We start from the raw sequence: 26,787 nt of genomic DNA, 5'->3' as shown, positions 1-26,787 counted from the left end.
GTTACAATCATTATATGCTCTGTGTCAATAACCTGCTTAACTACTGAAATGATAAAAGGAGGGAAGGAGTGTGTATCGGGTATAAGCAGGCAGGGAAAGAGTTAAGTTCTGCGTTTTGTGAAACAAGAGTTTCAGCTGAGCATGACTCAGATCAGACAAGAACTTAGTTAACAATGGGGTGCTTGAGGCAAGGGTAATGGGTTAAGCTGGAAAAGCAGTCATTATGTAGAGCCATTTAACAATATTGGAAGCATTTGGTCTGCAAGGTCAGCTATCAAGGGGAAAAATATCCATCGTATGAATCCAGTTAATAAGGTTAAGAACATTCATTGTATAACAGTAAAGAGCTTGGTCTTTGCTATTGATACTCATTGATTGTAACGGTCACCCAATTAATATGTATGTTGCCTTATCTGGATTCTCAACCCTGTAAAATGGTTAATAGTTAATTGAGAAACTGCTATTCCAGAGAAGACCGATAACTCATGTCCCTGCAGACGAGTGATTATTCTCTCTCCCTCCAGGGCCCAGAATAAAGATGAAGGAGGTAAAGCTATACTGTGTCTCGGAGTGTTCTGCTTCGACTGGGGGTGGGGGGACAGGATGACAAAGGAGCATGACAATTTCAGGCCTCTGATCTCAAAATCTTTGCTGGACCTTCTCTTCTCTTACCTATCTCTCAGCAACATGGAATATTAGGTCATCAAGTAAGGAATTAACAGGTGGAGCTGAAGGGCTCTTTCTTAAAACAAATTTACAATCATAATTTTCATATACAAGAAAAGTTCTAACTTGCTAACGTTTACTGGCAGATTACACTGTAACAATTGACCAAGGGGACCTCAGGTTATAATATAGAACAGAACAACACAGCACAGAACAGGCCCTTCCGCCCTCAATGTTGCGCCGACCTGTGAACTATTGTAAGTTCATTCCCCCGACACTATCCAATCATCAACCGTGTGCTTATCCAAGGATTGATTAAATCTTCCTGATGTGGCTGAGTTACCTACATTGGCAGGTAAGGCATTCCACACTCTAGTGGCCATACTAGCATTTTGTATAATTGCAGCATGACATTATGGCTCTGGAACTCAATCCTTCTACCAATAAAACCTAACATACCGTATGCTTTCTCAACAGCGCTATCAACCTGGATGGCAACTTTGGACTCCAAGATCCAATACCAAGAATCTTTCCACTGACCCAGTACTCTGCCTTCCTGTTATTCTTCCCAAAGTAAATCACCTCTCATTTATCTGCATTGAACTCCATTTGCCATCTTTCAACCCAATTCTGCAGTTTATCCAAGTCGCCCTGCAACCTGTAACATTCTTCCACCGTCCACCACTCCACTGACTTTAGTGTCACCTACAAATTTACTAATCCATCCACCTATGCCTGCGTCAGTCATTTATAAAAATGACAAACAGTAGTGGTGCAAAAACAGATCCTTGTGGCACACCACTAGTAACTGGACTCCAGACTGAATATTTTCCATCAATCACCACTGGCTGCCTTCTTTCAGAAAGCCAGTTTCCAGTCCAAACTGCTAAATCCCCCTCAATCCTATGCCTCTGCATTTTCTCCAACAGCCTACCATGTTGAACCTTATCAAAGGCTTTACACGTCAACTGCCCTACCCTCATCTACATACTTGGTCACCTTCTCAAAAAACTCAATGAGGTTTGTGAGACATGACTTGCCCTTGACGAAACCATGTTGACTATCTGCAATCAAATTGTTGCTTGCTAGTATCTCTTATAATCCTTTCCAAAACCTTTCCTACAACAGACGTAAGGCTCACTGGCCTAAAATTACCTAGGTCATTCCTACCACCCTTCTTGAACAAGGGCACATTGCAATCCTCCAGTCCTCTGGTACTAAACCTGTAGACAATAACGACTCCACTATCTCCTGCCTAGCTTGCCAGAGAATCCTCGGATAAATCCCATCCGGCCCAGGCAGACTTGTCTACTTTCACTCCTTCTAGAATTCACTTCTTTGTAACTAACCTCAATCCTTTCTAGTCTAATATCTCGTATCTCATTCTTCTCCTCTTCAATATTCTCCTTTTCTTGAGTGAAAACCAATGAGAAATGTTCGTTTAGCACCTCTCCGATCTCCACAGGGTCCACACTCCACTTCCCACTTGTGCCTTTGACTGGCCCTATTCCTACCCTAATCATCCTTTTATTCCTCACATACCTATAGAAAGCTTTAGGGTTCTCCTTTATTCTATCTGCTCATGTCCTCTCTTTGCTCTTCTTAACTTTTCTTTAAATCCTTCCTGGCTGATCTGTAACTCTCCGTCGCCTCATTTGAACCATTTTGTCTCATCAACACATAAGCCTCCTTCCGCTTAACAAGTGATCATTTGTGAAAAATGTGACAAAGGCCACATTTGCACCAAACCTGGTTGAAGCACGATCAGTTATGCTGGAAACCAATTCCTTGATTGGAATATTTTTCTCAAGCATATGCCTTTTGGCTTCTTCATACATGTCCTTACTCCTTGTTCTCTCTTTAAGGGAGAGAAGAATGAGAAGGTCCTCTTATTTCTATACACATGGTTTTAAGGACAAAAATCAGCTGGGTTGCATTGGTCATGTCAATCGATTCATTGAACCGCTGTTGAAAGCAGAGTCCTTCAGGTCCTGCTGTCAATACTGAAAGATGCAATCATCAAAAGCCCCACTTCGCTTACAACTGTGGAAGTATCAAGTGATATGCACTGGATTGCTTTTACCAGAAAAAACTTAATGAACAAAGAGTCAACAGACATAGCAAAAGAAACATTGACTATTTGTGAATAATTTCTAGTGTTTTACCAGAAAATGGCAAACAAAACTATGCTTCAGTGCAGGCTTTACCTTTTGCTACTGGTTCAGACAAAAATGACAAGAGCTTTCAAAATCTTCAGTTTGTTAACTTTCTTTCCCAAAGTGTGCTCCTAAAGGAAAAGCTATCCTTGAATTTATTGTGTATTGCCTATCCAAATTTCCCTTTTTATTTATCAATATACTTCGATGATGTAAGCAAATAGGCATCTTTTACACTTGGGATGGGAAAATGAATTTATTTTTACCTGCGGAAGTTGTACAGTTTTAGTTCCTTCTTAGCTGGTCTGACTTCATCCCTCAATTTATTGCTTCACCCTGGAGTTTGAGACATCACTCTGCCTTTGGTCAAATTGAAGGCTGGCCTCTGGAACTTCTCTATGGTCACAATGTACTTCCAGGGCCCGTCACTGGCTTGTGTTGATCAGATATTGGATGTGGGGCATAACAGTGATCCTTGGAATTTTTGTCTTGCATAGACCTATTAGATAAGCAACTGAATAACAAAATCTGCAGCTCTACAGAGAGTGGGGAGAAGAGCAGAACTGGCTGAGCTGGTCTTGCAGAGAGTCCACATGGACATGATAAGCTAAATAGCCACGTGTTCCTCTGTAATACTCTGGCCTCACACCAGTTGCTAGTATATTTCATATTTATTTGTTGGCATCACCACCACAGAACTGACTTTATCTTGCAATGAAGGTCCATCAGGTCTAAACTGATACATGATTGTAACAAGCTGTCTACGTCCATTAAGAGCACATTCTTTTCTCTAGCCACACAGCTTCCTGAACTGGATGTCAAGTGGCGACGTGACAGTTAGGTGGAGATCAACTCTCAGACGTTAATCAATCACAGTAAGTAAAATGTGAGGAATTACCCACATTACTCAAAAATATCTAAAGCAGACCTGAAATTTGTACCAGAATGAAGATCATAGGACATTAACATTTTATTGAAACCAGCAGTAATGCAAAATTGCTGAGATACATATCATCAGTAACTACAACATTGCTAATATTTACAAGGCTTTTGCAGATAAATGTACTCACACATATAAAAATATGCATTACATATATACAAATGTGCAAAACAAACAGTATTTGAACATGATATGGAATTTCTCACAGGTGCAAATAGTGATTACAAAGGCATCATGGTTTGATATAGAAGAACACCACACATATTACATTTTTCCTGGACCCCCAAATACTATACAAAATAACCTGTGGTAAATGTACAAGATTTTGGAGTCTTGTCACCAACAGAAATTGAGATGCCAAGACACAGACGGTCATCAAAAGCATCTCCTACAAAATGTAAACTTGCCAATAATGTCGACTTTAGAAGGTGATTTACTGTGGAGGTGTACTCATAACTTATTCAGGAGTAAAGCTAGTTTCTCTCTTTGGTAACTCTTTCGATTATCGAAAGTTTACATTCCCAGATCAAAGACAAGTCTAGTCTACCCTACCCTTTGATTTCCCCAACCATACAATTCTGAAACCGATTATTTTGTAAAATATATACTTCATTCCATTTACCACGTGAAGGTTTATTTTTCATTATTGGCTTCCACTTGGCAAAAGTTAAGTATTTCAGTGCAGTTCAATAAGTGAAACTGCCTTATTCACAAAAATCAACTGTTAGCAACGAAAATCTAATTAGATTTCTATTGTATTGGATTTAATGTTGAGTAATTTAATTTAGGAATAGACAGTCTGCTCTATTCTTTGTTTTCACAAATAGTTAAACACTATAACCCTTTCAAAACAAAGGTCCATTCATAATTCTAAAATAATAAACCGAGTATATGATCTTTTCAATGTCACTGAATTTGGGAAATTAATCTATCAACAACTAGAAAATATATTCTGGCACAAAAATATAAGATCCCTTCATATTTCTTTTTAAAAAAAACAATTCTTTGAGCCTGTTGTCCTTTACCAGGCAATGATACATTTCCAAGTATTCTTGTGCAGATCCTGGGATCTACTACAGCTGTCTGAATAATGTTGCCTATTCTGTTGTGATGCACTGCATTCTCCCAGAGCCACGGAAATGAATTTGAAAGTAAGGGGAAAAGAATGTGCAAATATCGATGGAATTCTGTTGGGCTGGGTTCATAACATATTTAGTCCCAAACGTATTTCTCTCCATACTCTGATTTTGAATATTGTTGGAATTGTCTGCACCTGGTACGACTGAGATGCAAAACATTTGGAGTGTTTTAGTAATTTGTCAGCTTAGCCGTCCTCAAGCAGAAAGCTTGAGGATCTAGGCTCTTGCTGCAGTCCTACTGAAGCAGCACCCAAGCCCCACTGCTGCTATTCCTACTGACAAACACATCGACAGATGCTGGAAACTGACAGCCACATCCAAAGTAAAATCTTTGTGCCTGACCACCTGCTAAAGTTCCTGACCCAGAACTGAGCCAAAGTTGGGATCACGAACCATGCCACAAAATTCAGTCCAACGTGTCCATCTATCAGCAAGACTCCTTACACTCTATCTCAGTGTAAAATTAATTTACACTCTCCCAAGGTTGAAAGAAACCTTACTTCTGAAGAAACTTTCAAGCAAGTTGCAAGCTGGACAAAATGAGAAAAGACTATCAGCTACCATAATAATTTGATGCTGCTGGGTTTTTTTGTTCTGTTCCTACTTCTGAAATATTGTTTTTTGGCACATTGCTAATCTTAATTTTCAGCAGCTGTGCAAAAATACAGAAAAGCCAATTATGTAATCAGTGTTATTCTGACAAGACATTTTTGGAAACATTTGGCTTTCAATCTGCTCTGTAATATTTTGCTTAGCCAAACTCCCATCAAGAACCACTAAAGTGGACTATAATAAATATTCAACAATGGGCTGAATCAACAATCCTTCAAAGATCACCTCCCTGCAAACAAATTGAATGGGCTTCATCTGGGACTAGCCATAGTTAAGTAACTTTCAAACACACTTACGTTCAAACTCCAAATTCGTGACTTTTAAACTGGATTGCACCACACCTCAGAAGAGAAAGCAATCCCAAATTATCTAAAATTAACCATCAGATTCACAAATCATTATTGAGGGTAGACTGGACGGCATAACATCAACTAACCATTCACATTCTGTTAAGTGCTGATTCATCTGAAGTTAAATGGCTTGTACTGTACTATCTGTACTGCAAAGGCAATGATTTCTGTTCAATTTATACATTTATTAACTTAATTCACTTGTAAAATATAGACAATTCAATTTCCCTCTCAAAATGCTTAGCCCCGCTTTAATTTTAACATTATTGTCTTTCTTTGAATACAAATCTTCACTTTCTACATTTTAAACCCTTTGGTTGGTAAGTGAAATCATTCCCTTTAAATAAGACACATTCTATCATTAAACTGTTTCCATTCATTAAGTGTTTGGCAAGTCCTGTTCTTGAGGAAGGAGCAGAACCAGGAAGCAGCTTGATTAGGGGGATATCACACAGCAGTAACATGAATACCTTAAATTTTTAAATGGCTGAACACAGCTCTCTCAATATATTTTCAAAAAGATGGCCTTTAAAAACTACTGGTTCAAACTCTGCGCTGGCATTTTGCAAATTATGAAAGAATATATTATGTTAGCACTGTTGAATTCTCATAACTGGTGCAGTTTGGAACAGCCTCCAAAAATAATTAAATGGGCTCAGTCTTACATTAAAAAAATACACAAGTTAAACCTTTTCTCCTGTTTAACTAAAGGATCTGATCCAAATTTAACAAAAAGTGGCATGGGAACATGTTTGGCATCAGAATAACTCATGCTAATCATTCTTCTTTTTGAGGGCTTGCTTTAACAGTTACAGAGCTTCAAGCCCCTTGTCCATCTTTGTATAATGAAGGAGACAATCAGTTACAAAATTGACAGGTGGACTGATAAGAGACAATGTACTACAGGCTTATTAATTGGTACTGAAATGTACATATTCCAATAAAAAGTTACTTGCCTGAAATAAGAGAAAAGCCTCTGGCTGACATTTGTTTCATACATGGCTTTTCAGAACTAATAGTGATCCAACTACATCCAAAATTTACCACAGGTTCTGAAGCCATGGTGATTCTAAACTGGGTAGTTTTTGCCCTGGACACACCACCTTAGTGTAATAAAATGGTTGAAGACATGGATGAAAAGAGCACTGAAGTAAAATGTACAAAGTAGGAAAGGATGAACTAGTTCAAAACATTTCTGCATTCGAAAGAATGGAATAGTTCACCCAGACTGATAAAAAGAAGTCACTGAACCAGCCAGTGTAATAAACTTCACAATACCATGCATTTTGGCTCAGACCACCCTGTGGGAAAGTTCACTTGCATGAAGAAGAAATTCTCTTCAATTTCAATCTTCATTTCAGCAGAACAGTAATTGCCAGTGACACCAAAGAAAACATTACATAAAAATACAAAGCCACAAAACGGCCAGACTGTAGGATTGTCAGTTTGCCCTGAATCATCACATTTTGCCACTGCCCACTCTTCCATCTAGAGACAATAAAGTGGACTGGACCAGAGAATCTCAACTTGGCTTGTTTTGTTACTACATTAGAGTACTAGCCATTACTAGATGACTGACACACAACACTAAGAGAGCATATAGATTTTGTTTGGGTACCACCAAGAGCCCGGTTGTATTACTCCCAATGTAGCTGAAGATCATGACCATCCAGAAAGTCAGTGGAAAACACACTATGAGCAGCACTACTAATGGGAGTGAGTCCTGTAGTGGATGCCGGCATCGTCAGATCCAGCCAATCCATATTGTCCAAATTAGTGTCTGGAAGGTCCAAGTTCAGGCAAGAATTTTCTGCATTGAAATGCATATCACAGGTGTCCATGGCAGAATGATGCTGGTCTAGAATGCTGGATGTATTCAGTAGATCATTCTGAAGATCCTCCATTACAGGAAGAGAGTCTGAGCCCTCTTGGCTCATTGCCATTTGAGGAATATCGGCACCAGATGACAATGTGCCATCCAGAAAGGCCTCAAGTTGATTTTCTGAACCAACTGTGAGATCATTTGCTGATTTAAGGGACAGTGGAGGAGGTGCCATCTGAACTTGAGGTGGTGGTCGAGACAATGCTGCATTCACTGGCAAAGAGGAGATGTTGGCTACCACGGCTCTCATCTTGGTAGCAGGCAATGATTCTTCTTTTACAATGGGCGAAATCTCTATCACATAACAGAAAGTTGTAAAGTTAGGGTCATTAGGACTGCACTAATTTCAATCAAATATTTTAATCACTTTACACTCTAAGGTAATTAGGAAATGGCTAAATTGGACAGCATCACAGTATTTAAAAGTCAACTGAATGATCTTAGTCAATGCTTTCAATAATTGACCAGTTTCCTTCGTTCTTTTCCACACTTATTTGAATTATGAAGTTGTAAAATACTAACAAAACATGCAACACTTTATGGAACGTGCAGCCTACTCTATACTTCAGATGTTTCAGGTATGACATCTTATAGATCTAGTTACAACTCAGAAATCACCCATTCTCAAATTCCATATCCGGTTATATAAAGGATGACAATAGTAAACACTGGAACAACTACAAGAGAATGAAGGTCATATTCAGGTCATAATCTTACTTCTTTATCTCTAATCTTCCACAAAACTAAACATATTATTGTATCATTGCTGAAGAAAAGGAACATTTTGTTGAGACTTTTCATCTTGCACATATCAGGCCAATTTGAAATAAATACCAATGCAAAGGGGAAACAACATTTTACACTGTATGAGAGGAGAGTGCTGACTGATTGGCAATTGGAATCTGATTGGTACAGGTGCTACCAGAGAATGCACCAGTTAGATAACAACTGACAGTTAACTGCCAAGGTTTGTTTCAATGTGAAGCCAGGCAGGTCGATTCCAATTGGTCAAGGTATTGCCCTGAGAAATGAACCAGAAAATGACTGTCACCTATTTTGTTGATTTGAGTGCTTGGTTGAAACTTTATTGCTGGAACAGCACAGCAGGTCAGGCAGCATCCAGGGAACAGGAGATTCGACGTTTCGGGCACAGGCCCTTCTTCAGGAAGGGCCTGATTTGAGTGCTTGCATATGTCCTTCCTGTCTGCAAATTACAGGGCTCCGTGTACTGATATGCAGAGATTCCAGTATATGTAAGCATATCATACTGTGAGCCAGACAGACAATCCTACACTAATTATCAGCATAATCCTGTGCACACTCAGGATCAACGTGGAAGTGCCGGTGTTGGACTGACATGGATAACATCAGAAGTCATATGATACCAGGATATAGTCCAACAGGGTTATTTGAAATCACAAGCTTTCATCTCTTGATGAAGGAGCGGTGCTCCAAAAGCTTGTGGTTTCAAATAAACCCTGTTGGGCTATAACCTGGTGTCATGTGACTTCTGCCCTTGTCCACTCAGGATTATTTAACAAATGGTAAAAACAATGACTGCAGATGCTGGAAACCAGATTCTGGATCAATGGTGCTGGAAGAGCACAGCAGTTCAGGCAGCATCGAGGAGCTTCAGCAAAATCGACGTTTCGGGCAAAAGCCCTTCATCAGGAATAAAGGCAGAGAGCCTGAAGCGTGGAGAGATAAGCTAGGGGAGGGTGGGGGTGGGGAGAGAGTAGCATAGAGTACAATGGGTGAGTGGGGGAGGAGATGAAGGTGTTAGGTCAGGGAGGAGAGGGTGGAGTGGATAGGTGGAAAAGGAGCTAGGCAGGTCGGACAAGTCCGGACAAGTCAAGGGGACTGGAAGTTTGAAACTAGGATGAGGTGGGGGAAGGGGAAATGAGGAAACTGTTGAAATCCACATTGATGCCCTGGGGTTGAAGTGTTCCGAGGCGGAAGATGAGGCTATCTTCCTCCAGGCGTCTGACGGTGAGGGAACGGCGGTGAAGGAGGCCCAGGACCTCCATGTCTTCGGCAGAGTGGGAGGGGGAGTTGAAATGTTGAGCCACGGGGCGGTGTGGTTGATTGGTGCGGGTGTCTCGGAGATGTTCCCTAAAGCGCTCTGCTAGGAGGCGCCCAGTCTTCCCAATGTAGAGGAGACCGCATCGGGAGCAACGGATACAATAAATGATATTAGTGGATGTGCAGGTAAAATTTTGATGGATATGGAAGGCTCCTTTAGGGCCTTGGATAGAGGTGAGGGAGGAGGTGTGGGCACAGGTTTTACAGTTCCTGCGGTGGCAGGGGAAAGTGCCAGGATGTGAGGGTGGGTCCCAGTTCCACATGGGAAGGGAAATTGCGGTCTCTAAAGAAGGAGGCCATCTGGTGTGTTCTGTGGTGGAACTGGTCCTCCTGGGAGCAGATACAGCGGAGGAATTGGGAATACGGGATGGCATTTTTGCAAGAGGTAGGGTGGGAAGAGGTGTAATCCAGGTAGCTGTGGGAGTCGGTGGGTTTGTAAAAAATGTCAGTGTCAAGTCGGTCGTCAATAATGGAGATGGAGAGGTCCAGGAAGGGGAGGGAGGTGTCAGAGATGGTCCAGGTAAATTTAAGGTCAGGGTGGAATGTGTTGGTGAAGTTGATGAATTGCTCAACCTCCTCGCGGGAGCACGAGGTGGCACCAATGCAGTCATCAATGTAGCGGAGGAAGAGGTGGGGAGTGGTGCCGGTGTAATTATGGAAGATCAACTGTTCTACGTAGCCAACAAAGAGACAGGCATAGCTGAGGCCCATACGTGTGCCCATGGCTACCCCTTTGGTCTGGAGGAAGTGGGAGGATTCAAAGGAGAAATTGTTAAGGGTGAGGACCAGTTCGGCCAAACGAATGAGAGTGTCGGTGGAAGGGTACTGTTGGGGACGTCTGGAGAGGAAAAAACGGAGGGCTTGGAGGCCCTGGTCATGGCGGATGGAGGTGTAGAGGGATTGGATATCCATGGTGAAGATGAGGCGTTGGGGGCCAGGGAAACGGAAGTCTTGGAGGAGGTGGAGGGCGTGGGTGGTGTCTCGAACGTATGTGGGGAGTTCCTGGTCTAGGGGGGATAGGACAGTGTCGAGGTAGGTAGAGATAAGTTCAGTGGGGCAGGAGCATGCTGAGACAATGGGTCGGCCAGGGTGGTCAGGCTTGTGGATCTTGGGAAGGAAATGCCATCCAATCAAAGAATCACATCTAATATTGAACGCTGTTTTGAATTTTGTAAACCACAAGCTGGATGGGTATGGTTAGGACCTTGCTCATCATTAACTGTCAAAACTGATATCTTTTTTCAGCAATATTCAGCTTCTGTATTACCAAATGGCTATTAAAAGCAATAGCCATTGACTGTACCAATATGGTGAATTCAGCTTACCTCCACTCTCAATGAGGATATCAAAAAGATCATCCATCTGCTGACTGTGGGCATTAAAGACCTGCACAAAAATTCAACTAAAGTTTACAAAAAAATGCAACATGCTCCATATACAGTTGTTGCGTTCTCAGTTACTGCTCATTATCACTGCATATTATTTTCAGATTTGTAATGATTACAGGAGCAGTGATATAGGTTTGGGTCAAACAGGACAACAAAATAAAGAGCGAGAAAGACCTCGGAGCACATCCATGTGAAAAAACATTGGCTTCCCTCATCATAGCATCCAAAAGGTTCCGTTTAAATGGACGGTGAGCCACCATCATACTGAATGACAAAGCAGACTCAAGGTGCCAAATGGCTTACTCCTGCTTCTAGTTCTATGTTTCTGCCCCTAACTGCCAGACCCAGATGTGTTGACTGCTCTCAGTGAGAAGTAGTTCTCAAATTTGCCTTTCACCAGTATGGGTTCTTCACCAGTAATGGCCCCAGCTCACCACCTTATTTGTACCAGGTCAGGAACACAATAATGGGTGTGCATGTCAGCCTTGTTTCCGACCTCAAGGTTTTCTCTCCAACAAATGTACATATAGGAGATAGGGACAATGAAACAGCATTTAAATTAATTAGGTTGTGAACCCATGCATTCCCTCGATCTGACTGGTTGCATTATTTCTAGTATCCCACAAATCACTGGATGAACCACAGTATCTTCACCAGTATTTCAATGTCTATGAACTTTCCGCATTGTGCTTACCTCCTGCTGTTTTAAATTGCGAGTCTGCTTGACTGCTTCCTCATATCGAGGGAGTTCTTTTGCCTTTGAAACAGAGTTGCTAAAAACTTGGTGCTGGATTACTAACTGCTGTTGAGACTGAGGTGGGGAAGATGGTCTGGACTGTGGAGATACAGATAATACAATATAAATATTTCAACTTAGTAAGAAGTCACTAGAAATAAATATTTATCAATAGCATGTTTCTCCTATTAATTAATGCAGCAAGAATAGAAATACAAAGTTTCATAAAAGAACCTTCAGTTTCCAGAAAATTATTGTTTCAAAGGATGCACTATATTTCAGACAGTTACCCTGTGAAAGGTAAAACTGGAGCGTGTTAGAAATTAAAAAGCTAAACAATTCAGTGCAACAAAACTGTCAACACTCTTGGAATTAACTGGACTATATTTTTAATTCATGTACTGGGCTATATTTCTTGTTTAATGCCAATAAAATTCAGAGTCATACAGTCTTAGTTTTGATGTTTTCAAACAATTGTGCATGTTTTCTGATACGTTGAAAATAAGTGAACATGGAATTCCATAAGTAGAATAGGAATAATGAGGAACATCACACAAACAGGTAAACTGATTCTTGGGAAAAAGATAATTTGGCCTATCTTGTCTAAACGTAGAGTAACATTGAATGGTATTAACCCTCACCATTTAAAGTGTAAAGGTACACAGATTCCAAAGCACAGTCAGAGGTAATTTGACCCAACTTGTCTCTGCCAATGTTTATACACTACACAATCTTGCCCCTCTATTGAGTCTCTGGACCCACCTCAAACTCTCAATCACAGAATCTCCTAGAAATTAGATAGGAAAATCTGAAGTCTCTTTCAGGAAAATACATTTCCTTGCTGGCCCTTTGAGGAATTGAACAAAGGACCAGCAGATTGTGCAAGTCTGTCAATTCATCCCATCAAGGCAGCTTACTCTCTCAAACGAAAACACGCACACCAGGTTATAATCCAACAGGTTTTGTTGGAAGTACTAACTTTTGGAGCACTGTTCCTTCATCAAGTAACTGTGGAGCAGGATCATAAGACACAGAATTTATAGCAAAAGATCACAGTGTCATGCATGCAACTGATATGATATACTGAACAATATAACCTGGTGCTGTGAGATTTTTAACTTTGTCACCCCAGTCCAACACTGGCACCTCCAAATCACATCTCTCAAACCAGAAATATTCTCCTTTCTGCAAGACCTTGTCCATCTCCCAGTGGAAGGGTGCAGGAAATCAATGCCCAGCACAGTATGCAGTAAGGTGCAGCAGTGTCAAGGGTTCCTTCTCTTCAGACCATACTACCATAAGTTTAATTGGACAATCAATTGACTAAGGCAGTACTGTATAGATTTACTTATAAAACTCTTTAAATGCAACTTATAGCTATTTTCCAAAACATTCAGAAAAGCAAGGCTCAGCATTAGCTCTGGTTGGAGGTGAGGCAGGATTCAGCGAATCCCTGCAGGGTTTTAAGGCCTATTTACACCAAGAACTAAATACTGAGGAAGTAAAAATCGTTCAAACCAGGCACAAATCCTACCAAATTTCAACATCACTGTATAGAAACAAGCTGTTCTGTCCTAGTAGTGCTTTTCTCCATGAACACTTGCTCTCATTTCAAGCAACTAGCCGACTCCCATTTAAAAGAATTTGTTTAAAACAATGGCTGGAGGCAGTGCTTCCACACCTTAACCCACATCTGCTTAAAGACACTGATCCCAAATTGCATTAAACTTGGGACCACTGGAGCTGCTGTAGCTAATTCAGCCTGACTCTGTTCCATTATTCAACTAGATCATGGCTGATCTTCTATTTCAACACCATTTCCCCATCCCTTGTTGTCTTTAACAACAAGAAATCTATTGAGTGTGTTCCAAAGATATAGCAATGACTGAGTGTCCGCAGTTTCCTGGGGTAGAGAATACCAAAGATTCACCATGTTCCGAGTGAAGAAATTCCTCCACATCTCAGTCCTAAATGGCCTACCACTTATTCAGAGACTGTGTCGCCTGATTCTAGACCCACCCAGGTAGGGGGGAAAGTAGCCTTCCTGCATCTATCGTGTTGACTCTTGTGAGGCTTCAATGAGATCTCCTTTCATTGTTCTAAACTCGACAGAATACAGACCCAGTCTTCTCAATCACCCCTCACTGGACAATCTCACCATCTCAGACATCAGGCAGGTGAACCTCCACTGCACATCCTCCATGGCAAGGACACTATTCCTCAGGCAAGGAGACAAAAACTGTACACAATACTCCAGATATGGTCTCACCTGTACATTTGGAGAAAGATACATTTACTCCTGTACCCAAATTCCCTTGTAATTAAGGCCAATGTACCATGTCTTCCTAATCCACCTGCATATTAGATTTCAATAATTTATGAACAAGGTCACCCAGATCTCTCTGGACATCAACATTTCCCACCCTCTCACCATTTAAAAATACTCTGCATTCGTGTTTCTCCCCATTGTATTCCAACGGTTATGTGCTTGCCTACACATTGGCCTATCTAAATCCCTTTGAAACTTGCATGCAGCCTCCTTTCAATCCATTCCCACTTAGTTTTGTATCATCAACAGACTTGGAAATCATATATTTAGTTCCCACACCCAATCACTGACCAAGATTCTAAACAGCTGGGGCCCAAGCATCCAGCCTTTAATGTGCTTTTGCTGTAATTCATTTGTTTTTCCAAGTTCTTAGCAGCTTTGCTCTTCGTTACAGGTACACAGGAATTACCAGATAGAAGAGAGGTTGGGTTCATTCTGGTAACTAAACAATATAACAATAATGAAATTGTTATTAGTTATTGACAAACAATCATTAAGTCTGCCACAGACATAAACAATTGTTGCGTGAAACTTTCCAGTGTAGAAAGCTTTCAAAACCAGAAGGTCCAATATCATTTGATCCAGCCAAGCATTCTAAACCTGGCGTAGCTCGTTCCTTAAACTACTAACATGCTGTATCTGAAAATATTATTGTCCATATGAAAGTTCAAAATATTAATGTATTAAGTGCTGCCTTGACTTTTAGTGATTGCAGTGACAACAGGTCTATGGTTTCTATGATAATCCTGCAGAGATTGAGACTAATTGAAATATAACTGACTCAGGCCATGGTTTGCACAAACTGAAAGGCAGCAACTAAAACATAACACCACCATAGCTGAGAAACGTTGTAACTAAAAGTTTTAAAGTTTCCTTATACTGCTGAGGAACAGCAAACTAAGACAAGACAAAGGAACTTAGACTTACAAACTAATCCAAGCCAGGACTATTGTCCCTACCAGTAGAAAGAGACTGGGAGAAGCTGAGAGGATGAGTGGTAAAAGGTTCACATGAATGTTTTTATGAAGTTGTTGCTGGAAGATTATCCTGCCCAGATGTGAAGACTAATAAAGTACATTAATAACAATATATTCATCCTTCCAATAAGGTAACTGATAAATATCTAAAGGTGGAGACCAATAAATATAATTGAGAAACCTGCCATTGCTTTTTCTGAAAAAGGATGCTATATAAAATTTACAATTACCTTGTGTACACAGTTGGGTCCATTCAGTGAAGCATTAACACTGCTGATCCTTGGATGATGCACATTCCCTGTTGAATTGTTTATGAAACATTGCTGCACTGTTGCTGCTGTCTGAATGTGATTTGTAAATGCATTCGTTGTTGATGTGGATGCAAAAACCTGTGGATTTACAAGTCTCTATAAATTTTTTGACCAGTCTCAGAAAAATACATCCTCAGTCTACTGCATCAAAAATTCAGAGCAGAATAAATAATGTTTACCTTCATAAAAGCATATTTAAAGTTGTACCTAACCCTATCAAAGGTTATACCACACTCCCAGGAGATTAGTTTTCAAAAAGGGCAAAATGCCAAAACTACAGAAAAAAAAGGTTTTGATAGCTTGACTTTTATTATGTGTAACATGCATATACTTTGTACAACAACCTGGACAAAGTAGTAGTAGTTAGGAGAGACAGTCAACTTGATTTATGGAGGAACTATAAGATGGTGTCAGATCAATCTTTGATTTTTTTCCAAAGAAACTACTAACTGGTGAACATTGATGGATTTGCATAAAATTATTGATAAGGCGCCATGTATCAGACTGCTGTATGGTAGATCTTGAGAAATTATGGCAGAATGTTGGACTGGATTAAAAACTGACTACACTCCTGTTAGGAAGAAATGGTTATTAATTGTTGTGGATTTGTGCATAAACTGGTTACAAATTGGTGTTCTATAAGATTGAGATTAGGACTGTTACTTTTATGACCTTCATAATGATCTACATTCCATTTGTCAAGAAGGGTAGCAGAAAGAAACCAGGGCAATATAGACCAGTGAATCTCACATCAGTGATAAGGAAAATATTTGAAAAAATTCTTAAGGAAAGAATTAACCTCCACTTGGTTTGATCAGGAATACTCAGCTTGGCATTGGCAGAGGAGAACGAATTTGATTGAACTTTTTGAGGAGATTCATCAGGTGTGCAGTTAATGTAGTTTATATGAGTTTCAGTAAAACCTTTGACAAGAGCCCACATACTAGACTGATAAAGAAGGTAAAAGAATATTGGATCCAAGGAAACTTGGGAAGTTATATCCAAAATTGGCTTAGCGATAGGAGGCAGAGGTTAGTGGCAGAAGGCTGTTTGTGACTGAAAGCTGACATCCAATGGCATACTTTCAGTGCAATAACATCTTTCCTATAGAAGACAAACTATCAAAGCCATTTCTTCTGTGGCTGTGGCATTTTGCCTTCCAAGAGTGTGGTATGGCCATTGATAGAGTTAGATGGAACTTTAAATACTACAGACTTTTTTAATGAAGCTCTTTTCTCTGCATCGCATTCCGTGCTCTAGGATATAGGCTCAAATCCCACCATGGCAGATGGTGAAATGTGTATTTAATACAAATTTGCAGTATAAGGTTAACCCAATGTTGGCTGCCCACTCACCAATGGCGACCACTGTTGATTAGTGAACCAAATGGGTTTTTGCAACAATGTCCTTGAAGGAAGGAATTCTGCCTCCCTTACCGGATCTGGCCCACCAGAGACACTCCAGATCCAAAGCAATATGGTTGACTCTGAATTGTCCTTTAGGTAATTGGAGATGGGCAATAAATGCAGTTCTTGCTAGTAATGCCCACATCCCATGAATGAATAGCACAGAATTAGAGTAGAATATCAAGAGATTGCTATTTTTCACAGAGGTTATTTTACTGATAGATATAACCCTAACTTCGCTTACATAATTAGTTTACAAAACAATTGTTCTGGGTGTAAGTTACAAATGATAGATGTGATACAAGGTAATATAACTTGTAAGTAATCTTGCTTGACTATGTAGGAGATTTTCTCCTTCATGAATTGGTCTGTTTTTGTCTGTTTTTTTAATAACATCTCCCAGGAGATGCTGTGACTACTCAGAGTGCAACATTTTGGGAATCCTGATATTCAAGGCATCGCAATTGGGTAGTCGACAATTAGCAGACCACCTGGTCTACTCCCATTCTTAATTTTTCTCAAGCAAAGAATGTTCTTACATATAGTTAAAATTTAGAATTAACTCTTAAGGAATCTTCAAGAATGTAAAACAATCGCTGGTCAATTCAGGTTTGACTGTAAATAATGGGATAATTTCCTGTGGAGAATGGAGATATACAAATGAACATGTGGATATCCAAACCAGTGCTAATGGGTCTTTGAAAGTTAAGCTAATAATAGGAGTACCTCATCTGGGAAAATAAAGATTTACAATATAAAAATTAAACTAAGCTAATCGCCATGTGTGGTTTTGATATTTCATTACAAGCAATTTACTCCATTTCTGCCCAAATATTAGATGGCTGGCTTAACTCTGGTACACCGAACCACACAATTTCACTTTTACTGTCACTACAAACCTTTGTAATCTGTGGGTTCTGGGACAAACTATGTTGGGGCACAGGTTCTGATGGTTGTGACTGCTTCTGAGAGCCTGAAGACTGGACTGGAGCAGAAGTTGGGACAGCGATTGGTATCTGCACCTGGGCTTGTGAATGAGACTGCCAAAGAAATATTGAAAAACAGATCAGTGCAAATTATATTATATATAGAAATATCTTATCACCAATTTCTTAATAAAATGATGACAGCATCAATAGGCTCTGACCATTGGGAGTTTGGGATTTAACCTTTCTGAAAATACTGAGTATTAACGTATTTGGAATTGTATTTTTTCTGATAATTGGAGCTTTAATTCAGAATTTAAATTTATAATATACATCCTTATGTGACTGAAAACAAATGACTCCACTTTACATTGTGATTCTGTTCTTTTAGTGCAAATTAGTTATCATTCATTATCCTACAAGTCTGCCACAAAAATAGGACACAAATATATAGTGAGTAAAACCAAGTTTAGTAACTCCATACCTGCAGTTTAATATTTCCTGCATGTAAATGCTTAGACTCACTGGAAGGGTTTGCATTCTGTGCTTGGATGGCCAATGGCAGTAAAAGCTGGGTTCCAGTCTGAGTGGTCAATAAAGCATGAGGTTGGGCCTGGGCAATAACTGTAGTTGGTGTTTGTCTTGGTGGGTTTACATAAAACTGAGAGACTGCATTCTGTTGCCCTGCTGTTGCCGGTGAGCCTTCCTGCTTCACAAGCAGACCATTTTGTTTCATTGCATTCTGACTGCATGTGCCAAGATTAGTGATGGTTGATGGACCCAGAGGTTGATTGGGTGCTGTTGCTGGCTGTCTTGAAATAGGACAGTTGGAGAGACTGTGTTCCTCTTTGACATGAGTTTCCAATTGCTTCTGGTTTACAGTCACAGATTGTTGATGCTGACATCTTTTCTCAATTTCCAATTGAATCTTCAGTTCTTCCACCAACTTTTGTTCCTGCTCAAGCTTTCTCTTGAGGTCGATGATTTGCCTCTCTTTCTCCTGAAGCTTTCGGTCCTTTTCAGTAGCATCAGCATCTAGACTCACCAAGCTAGCACCTTGAGAATTCGAATGGTTTGTTGCCCCATTCACCCCTGTGCTATCTTCATTAACAGTCGTATTCACAGGTGAAGCATGAATTGTGAGCTGTGAAGGAGACACCATGGTCACCAGCTCAGTAAACATATCTGTGAGATTGCTATCATCGGTGCTGATGTTAGACTGCTCTGAGGGAGCTGGAGAGGTAGGAGATGGAGAGGCTGCATTTTCATAGAATTGGAAATTGTTTGATGCTGTTGTAACGGTTGCTTCTGTGGTGGTCATGACATTGCTAAGAGCAGCAATAGGAAATGCAGCCGTCAACTGATTTCTTGCAATAGTAGAGTTAGAGGCTGTCACTACGGCAGCACTAACAGCAGCGTTGCTTAAGTCTTGGTAAGATTTTAACCTCTCTATGAGGTCCATTTTAGTACCAGACACTGGGAGTCCTCGTAACTTCAGTTCCAGCTTCAGTTCTGCAACCTGCACAATATAAAACAAGAACAACTGGTTAAATAAATTATCATGCTTAAAAGTAAGTTTAAAGTAATGCTACGTTAGTTTTAAGGGGTGCTCTCAAACTCTCAGTTAATTTCAATATATTAAAGAATTAGTCAGATCAGGACAGTCTTACCATCCAACTTGCCAGGTCTAATAGAAAGCTGTACCAAAATTATTCTTTGTTGCTGTGAGAGTACTTTTCTACATTAACAAAGCCACTAAAAATCAAATTTTATTCTTATTGCTACAAATGGACTTATCACTCTCAGATCAGTCACTTGACAAACCTAATGGATATATTTAGAAAACTAATCAGCATGCATCACATATACAATAAAAACATGGGACACCAATTTATTGAAAAATAGGTACACAATTTCAAATCCCATCTATTAAAATTTACCACCATTTCTCTTTACTTGCTTAGAACTCTGCATTTTATATTCAATAACAAAAAAAAGCAAAGTAGTATAAAGCAAATGCTAGAAATCTGAAAGAAAAACGAAGTTGGAAACACTGAGCAGGTCTGGCAGCATCTGTAGAAAGAAAGAGAACAAGAGTTAACCTTGCAGGCTGGTGGTACCCCTGATGCTGCCAGATCTTCTGACTGCTCCCAGCATTTTCTATTATAATTTCATGTGTTTTCCCCTTGCACATACCATTTCACAAATCTGCCTGTTCATCATGGGATCGATACAAATACACATCCAATTTTATACCCATATTAACAACAGCTTAGAACAGGAACACTATCACACATATGTCCAACTAAAATCACATGTGTGATCAGAAAACATTGTTTACAGATTTAAAACAAACACAAATATGTCACACAAAAGGAGATTGAACTGATGAATCATTGAGAGAATGATATTCTTTAAGCAAGTTCACATGATACTTACAGACTGGTCTTTCAAGACTCTTCTATCGAGATGAGAATTTATGATTCCAAGGTGTTTCTTATAAATCACTCTACTAAATGGTCCTAGTTTCTTATAAGAGTTGACTCACTTTTCCCTACATTTACTTTTGACAATTGGATAACCCAAAGATGAAACTGGATACACATGTCTTATCGAAACATGGAACAATAAAAACAAAAGGAGGCTATTAGGCCCACTGAGTGATCAGGTCAGCCTTTTCCCCTAGGCCTGTAATTATTTTCTCTTCAGAGAAGTATCAATTTTGTTTCTTTTACCATTCCCCTTAAATTAGTGTCCTCTAGTTCCTGATCCCTTGGCCAAAGGAACAGTGTCTATCTGCTTTTTCTACACACCACATGGTTTTGTGTACCTCGAACAAACCTCCTCTTTAAGCAGAACAGTCCCAGCAATCCCAATCTGACCACATAACTGCTGTCCCTCATTCATTCTCATGAATCTTTTCTGCACCCTGTGTAAAACATTCACATTGTTCCAAGAGGGCCTCCAGAATTGGGCACAATACTACAGATGAGGCTGGGCCAACGTTTTGCTAAAGGTTCACCATAACTTCATTACTTTTGCCAATGCGTGTGAAGCACAGGATTTTGCATGTTTTATCAAACACTTCCTCAACCTGCCCTGCCAAATTCAATGACTTGTGCAAATTTACCCCAAAGTGTCGCTGGTTCTGCACCTCCATTAGAATTGTATCCTTCTATTGTCTCTCCTCATTCCTCCTGCTAAAAAGTTTTACAACACACTTGTCTGCATTAAATTTCAAATGTTGGGTAATTCTGCCACTTCCACCAGCCTGTCTATGACAGCTTAATGTTTAACACCTCTCTTCTCAGGTAATAACACTTTCAACTGCGTCATCTGCAAACTTTGAAATACACACCCATGTATAAGTCATGAATACAGATCAAGCAAAGTAATACTCTGTACACTTGCCACTGAAATATGCTTTGTTTCAATCCAAGAAATGACTGTTCATCACTACACCTCGTTTCTTGCCCTAATTTCTGTCCTTATTTCCCAGTATTACTGGAAGCAACTCACCCAGTACTGCTGACTTATCAATGCCCGAAATGTCGATTCTCCTGTTCCTTTGATGCTGCCTGACCTGCTGCGCTTTTCCAGCAACACATTTTTAAGCTCTGATCTCCAGCATCTGCAACCCTCACTTTCTCCTTATCAACCTTATAGCCAGCCTATCCAATACTTCCTCTTTATCAGGTTTTAATCCAGAGTCTCAACAACTTTGTTTCACCAATACTTGGACAACCAGCTTCTTCCTTAGAAAGGACAAATGCAAAACACTCATTTGGTACCTCAGACGTCTATCTCCATGCATGAATCTCACCTTACTCTTTCTTTTGTTCTCCAAGGAGCCCTGGCTGTGCTTGGCCTACCTTTCCCCTTCTGGGTAAGTACATTGATTATACTGATTCATTTCCCTAAAGGCAGCCCGTTGTTCCAGCTTTCAGTCCATTATCAATCAGATGCATGGCTGATTGAAAAATCATTTTCACAACTCTGATGGGAAGAGTGCACAAGTAATCAAGCTTCACTACTCTACATGTCATCACAAAGCCAAACATGCGTACACATTCCTTCACAAATAGGAAGGAATTCTTTACATCAAAATCGCAAGGGTAGAATGATGAGGTTTTCTCAGATTTTTCTTTAAGGATTTTAGTGATGGAAAATCCTAAATTCAGAAACTAGTGAGTTGGACCTAGGTCTTTGTTTGAGTTACAAGTTCTTAAGTTCAGAGTCTTTGAAGTTTTTTTCATTCACAGAGGGTCAGAGCGAGAGCAAGATCAAGGGAGCTATCTTTGCTTGCAAGCTTTTCAACCTGAAGGCAGCTAGTGCCAGCTTGTCTCAAAGATGTACCAAATCCAGCTTCGACAAAAGCTATATGGCCTTGCTTAAATCAATAAGTGAACACCACATAGCTCCATCTTTGACATTCAAAAAAAAAACACAGACCTGATACATATTCTGCAACTTCATATTCCAAAAAATAGTCTTCATGGGTTACACTGCCTTAGTATACAATAAAGTGAACATACAGAGCAAGTGATAACCCAATTTGCCTTGTTCCATTGGAAACACTTCAAACAGCATTATATTAATGATGCATTCATTATGTTGCCTCACTTTTGTGGGGCATTTCAATTGAAAACTCTAGATTCTATTCAACAGGAGAGGACTGCATTTCCTCTCCCTGTAGTCTTCTGTTTTTTTGAACCTGCCTTTTTTTAAAAACATTACATGTGCAGTATCCTTTTAATTGGAAAGTATATTTTTTTCTGGAGACAGTGGCATTGTAGTAATGTTACTGCACGAGTAATCCTGCTCCTCGGATGCTGCCTGGCCTGCTATGTTTTTCCAGCATCACATTTTTCAACTCTAATAATCCAGAGGCCTAAAACTTATGCTGTGGGGACAGGGGTTCTAATATGGAATTTGAACATAATTAATAACATCCAGAATATAAAGCTAATGACAATAATGGAGACTACATAACGATCACTGATTGTGTCAAAATCCATTCAGTTCAATAACATCCTTTACAGAATGACATATTGCCAACATAACTCCAGACCAGACAGCGATGTGATCGACTTCTAACTGCCCTTCATAATGGCCTGCCCAACCACTCAGTCTGAGGGTAATTATGGACGGATAACAAATGTCATCCTTGCTAATGCCACCCACATCCCATTAACAATTTTTAAAAAAGTGTCCTAATTTTTCAAATTGCATCTTTGATCAGTTTTTGTTTAAATGTCATTTTCTAACCATGTGTAAAAATGGTGAAAACATCCAGAAATAAGGCAATATTTCTCAGGGGGTAGAAAGCCTTTGGAACTCCTTGCGACATGAGGCTTTGTGTACATTTAAGGCTAAGATTGGTAGATTCATGTTCGGTCAGCAATCAAGAGCTGTGGGGAAAGGGCAGGAAAGTGGACATGAGGGGTACTGGATCAGCCATGATCCCATTGAATGGTGGAGAAGACGCAACGTGTATACTGCTGCTCCTATTTCTTATGGTTTTAAATACACATTCATCAATGCTTGAGGTTCTGAAAATAGTTTATGGGAGCTATGCAAACACAGAAGTTAACTGAAATAAATAACTCCGATAATTTTAACAGTTTTACTATAAACTGCATTCAAATTAAAGCAGCAGATTGTCAGGAATATGCCTGAAATAAATATATTATATATTCACTTTGCCCAAATCCAATTTAAAAGCATCAGGTTTCAAACATCTACTGATCCCAATGGTAATGTTCAGATATGTCTATTGGGAACCTCCGACCTGACCCTGCCAAGCATCCTATATCACGGGAGTGTCTCCAATTATTAGCTTGCTAGCTGGTGGTATAGCTGTCAAGAACCATGGAAGAGATAGAAGCATTACTTGTTAGACTTTAAAGTATTGTTGATAAATAATTTTAAGATAGCCAATGACCTTCCTCCTCTGTAACTAACTTATGAACTGCCAGGGTCATGACCAAAATCATGTATAGTTTCTTCGAATTTGCATGTTCATTCTTGTGGAGAAAGTGAGGTCTGCAGATGCTGGAGATCAGAGATGGAAATGTGTTGCTGGAAAAGCGCAGCAGGTCAGGCAGCATCTAGGGAACAGGAGAATCGACGTTTCGGGCATTAGCCCTTCTTCAGGAATGAGGAAAGTTGGTCCAGCAGGCTAAGATAAAAGATAGGGAGGAGGGACTTGGGGGAGGGGCTTCGGAAATGTGATAGGTGGAAAGAGGTCAAGGTGAGGGTGATAGGTCAGACTGGGGTGGGGGCGGAGAGGTCGGGAAGGAGATTGCAGGTTAGGAAGGCGGTGCTGAATTTGATGGATTTGACTGAGACAGGCTGGGGGGAGGGGAAATGAGGAAACTGGTGAAATCCGAGTTCATCCCTTGTGGTTGGAGGGTTCCTAGCCGGAAGATGAGGTGTTCTTCCTCCAACCGTCGTTTCGCTGTGGTCTGACGATGGAGGAGTCCAAAGACCTGCATATCCTTGGTGGAGTGGGAGGGGGAATTGAAATGTTGAGCTACAGGGTGGTTGGGTTGGTTGGTCCGGGTGTCCCAGAGGTGTTCCCTGAAACGCTCCGCAAGCAGGCGGCCCGTCTCCCCAATATAGAGGAGGCCACATCGGGTGCAAAGGATGCAATAGATGATATGTGTGGAGGTACAGGTGAATCTGTGGCGGATATGGAAGTTTCCTTTGGGGAATGTTCATTCTTGTACTTAGCTTAGATAGAGAAGTTCAGTGCTCTTACCTTTAAAAATCTGTAATAAATTACAAGAGAAATGCTGAAAGCATCATCATTTGGGGAAAAACTAAAGCAGCAGCAGATTTGGTAGAAAGTTGTTAACCAAAAGCATACAGGAGGTGGCAGTACTGCACCACTGCAATTGTTAATCGTCTGCTTTCCAAAGTTATAGATTAAATCATGTAGGAATGAAAGCAATCATCTGATCAAACATGCATGCAACGGGAAGCAGATGTCAAAGTTACAAGAACCATAGACAAGACCATTTAGCGGCAGATATTTTAATGCAGCTTCATTTACGTTGCAGCTGTTAATCTTTGTCTAATTGTGTTCTCTATTAAAACTGAGCAAATTAATCATCAGGTAAATACAACTATCTCAATACACAAATGTCACCCGAGAACTCTGATCTAGTTTCTTCATTTTATGTATCAATTCCAAAACTCAAAATGGGCCCTATTGGTTTACTTTGATGATGCTAATTGTGTTATTTTAAAAGGAGCCAGTCTAGATCCCCAAAGCATCTAAATGATTCAGGCAATCAGTCCTATTCAATAAGTAAACTGGAGTCCTAAAGGAAGTACATAGGATTTTGACACGTGGTGATCTTTACCTGGCTGAAACCCAAGGGTTGCTGCCTAAACAGACACAGACCTCACCATTAGATTTACTCCCCTAGCTCTATGTGGTGTTTTCTTTAGTGGTTTGACAGAGAACTGTTGCCTTAAACTAAATCAGTTCATGCAGTTGTCCTCAGACTAGAATAATCTTCTAATGTGGAGGAAGTACAAATTTTTGTTTATCAAAATAAACCGGCTGTTCCTCAACCAGTTTAAAACAATTAGCTCATTTTATATATAGAAACTATCAAAAGCAAAATACACAATTTTAACCTCACCAGTGCATTTGGAAGTAGGTAAGGATATTCTTTGCATTATTTATAAACATATACCTACCTTCATGTCATCCAGATTAGAGGGGAGAGTTCCCAACTTCCAGCATGGTGTGCTGTTGTGCAGTGTGACATATGATGATAATGCTGGTGCACAATTAGCCAGTGTAGTGGATGTGGTTATGCTGCTAGTTGGCTGGTTATCATTACATGACCTGGAATGAAGGTACAGTAACAGTTGTTAAATAATAAGCTTGTTATCACATAATCAACACCAGCCAGACAATAATTCTGATTTTTTTTTTCTTTGTGTGCCTTCCACATTAAGCCAATGCACTTGTCATTTAAACATATAGCAACCACTTGTTTTTAAAAAAGGTGAAAGTACATTCGTTTCTAATATTACGTGGAGGTTAAAAAGCATGTGAGGCTATGACTATACTGAACTCTGCATTCCCAAACTGGGGGAGAATGTGAACTGGGAATTCTATCTCAAAATGTGGTCAGTTTGCGGGAAAGATTCCACATGTGGAAATCAGGGAAAAACAGGTTTGGGTTTGATGGCTTTACCTCCCTCAATTGTATAACCTGCTAACCCTTACTCTTTAATTATGTTGGTATACAGAGGAACCTCGATTATCTGGCATTCGATTAACTGAATATCGGATTATCTGGCAAGATCACAAGGTCCCAATGCTTGGCTAAACTATGTTATCCAGCTTTTGATAATCAGAAATTCAATTAATTGAATGAAATACTCCCCATCCAGGTCCTTTGGATAATCGAGGTTCCTCTGCACACACTTGGGTAAAATACTGGAGAATAAGCTACAATACATGTAATTACACGTCAGCAGTAAAATACTGCAGTCAAAAATATACATCAGCAATAGATTACCGCAGTCCATGTAAATATGACCCAGCAACAATTTGCTGCGGCTCATGTAAATTTACCCCAGCAACAGTATGCTGCAGCCCATGTAAATATATCCCTGAAAACGTGTGCCGCAATCAGTCTAACTATAGCCCAGCAACAGTGTGCTGCAGCCCACATAAATGTATTCATGAAACAATGTAAACATAGCCCAGCAGCAGTCTGCTACAGTCAGTCAGTGTAAATATATCCCAGCAACAATTTGCTACAGTCAGTGTAATTTCCTGATATTGATTGGGAAAGCTATAGCTCAAGTTCGTTAGATGGGTCAGTGTTTGTTCAATGTGTGCAGGAGAGTTTCCTGA

At 40.0% G+C, this 26,787-nt stretch overlaps 1 protein-coding gene across 11 annotated transcripts in view; it reads right to left on the bottom strand.

Annotated features, from left to right (window-relative positions):
* Nucleotides 1-3,770: 3,770 nt before the first annotated feature.
* The window catches only part of mrtfba (myocardin related transcription factor Ba), a 240,623-nt gene continuing 217,606 nt past the window's right edge, over nt 3,771-26,787 (bottom strand). For 10 of the 11 annotated variants that reach the window (XM_087997621.1, XM_087997624.1, XM_087997620.1 and 7 more), the window contains 7 exons: nt 25,614-25,764; nt 18,385-19,419; nt 17,874-18,014; nt 15,488-15,646; nt 11,910-12,050; nt 11,153-11,213; nt 3,771-8,039 (listed from right to left, as the gene is read on the bottom strand). In XM_087997621.1, the coding sequence (XP_087853747.1) occupies nt 7,501-8,039; nt 11,153-11,213; nt 11,910-12,050; nt 15,488-15,646; nt 17,874-18,014; nt 18,385-19,419; nt 25,614-25,764 (2,227 nt within the window). In that variant the 3' untranslated portion in view covers nt 3,771-7,500. The remainder of the gene's footprint in view (nt 8,040-11,152; nt 11,214-11,909; nt 12,051-15,487; nt 15,647-17,873; nt 18,015-18,384; nt 19,420-25,613; nt 25,765-26,787) is intronic. The other variant, XM_087997629.1, reaches the window with a different exon arrangement.

The sequence above is a fragment of the Chiloscyllium plagiosum genome, unplaced genomic scaffold (assembly GCF_037043375.1).
Source record: "Chiloscyllium plagiosum isolate Xiang-an unplaced genomic scaffold, Cpla_swu_hap1 HiC_scaffold_20, whole genome shotgun sequence".
Lineage (NCBI taxonomy): Eukaryota > Metazoa > Chordata > Chondrichthyes > Orectolobiformes > Hemiscylliidae > Chiloscyllium > Chiloscyllium plagiosum.
This window is presented reverse-complemented; position numbering and strand designations above follow the sequence as displayed.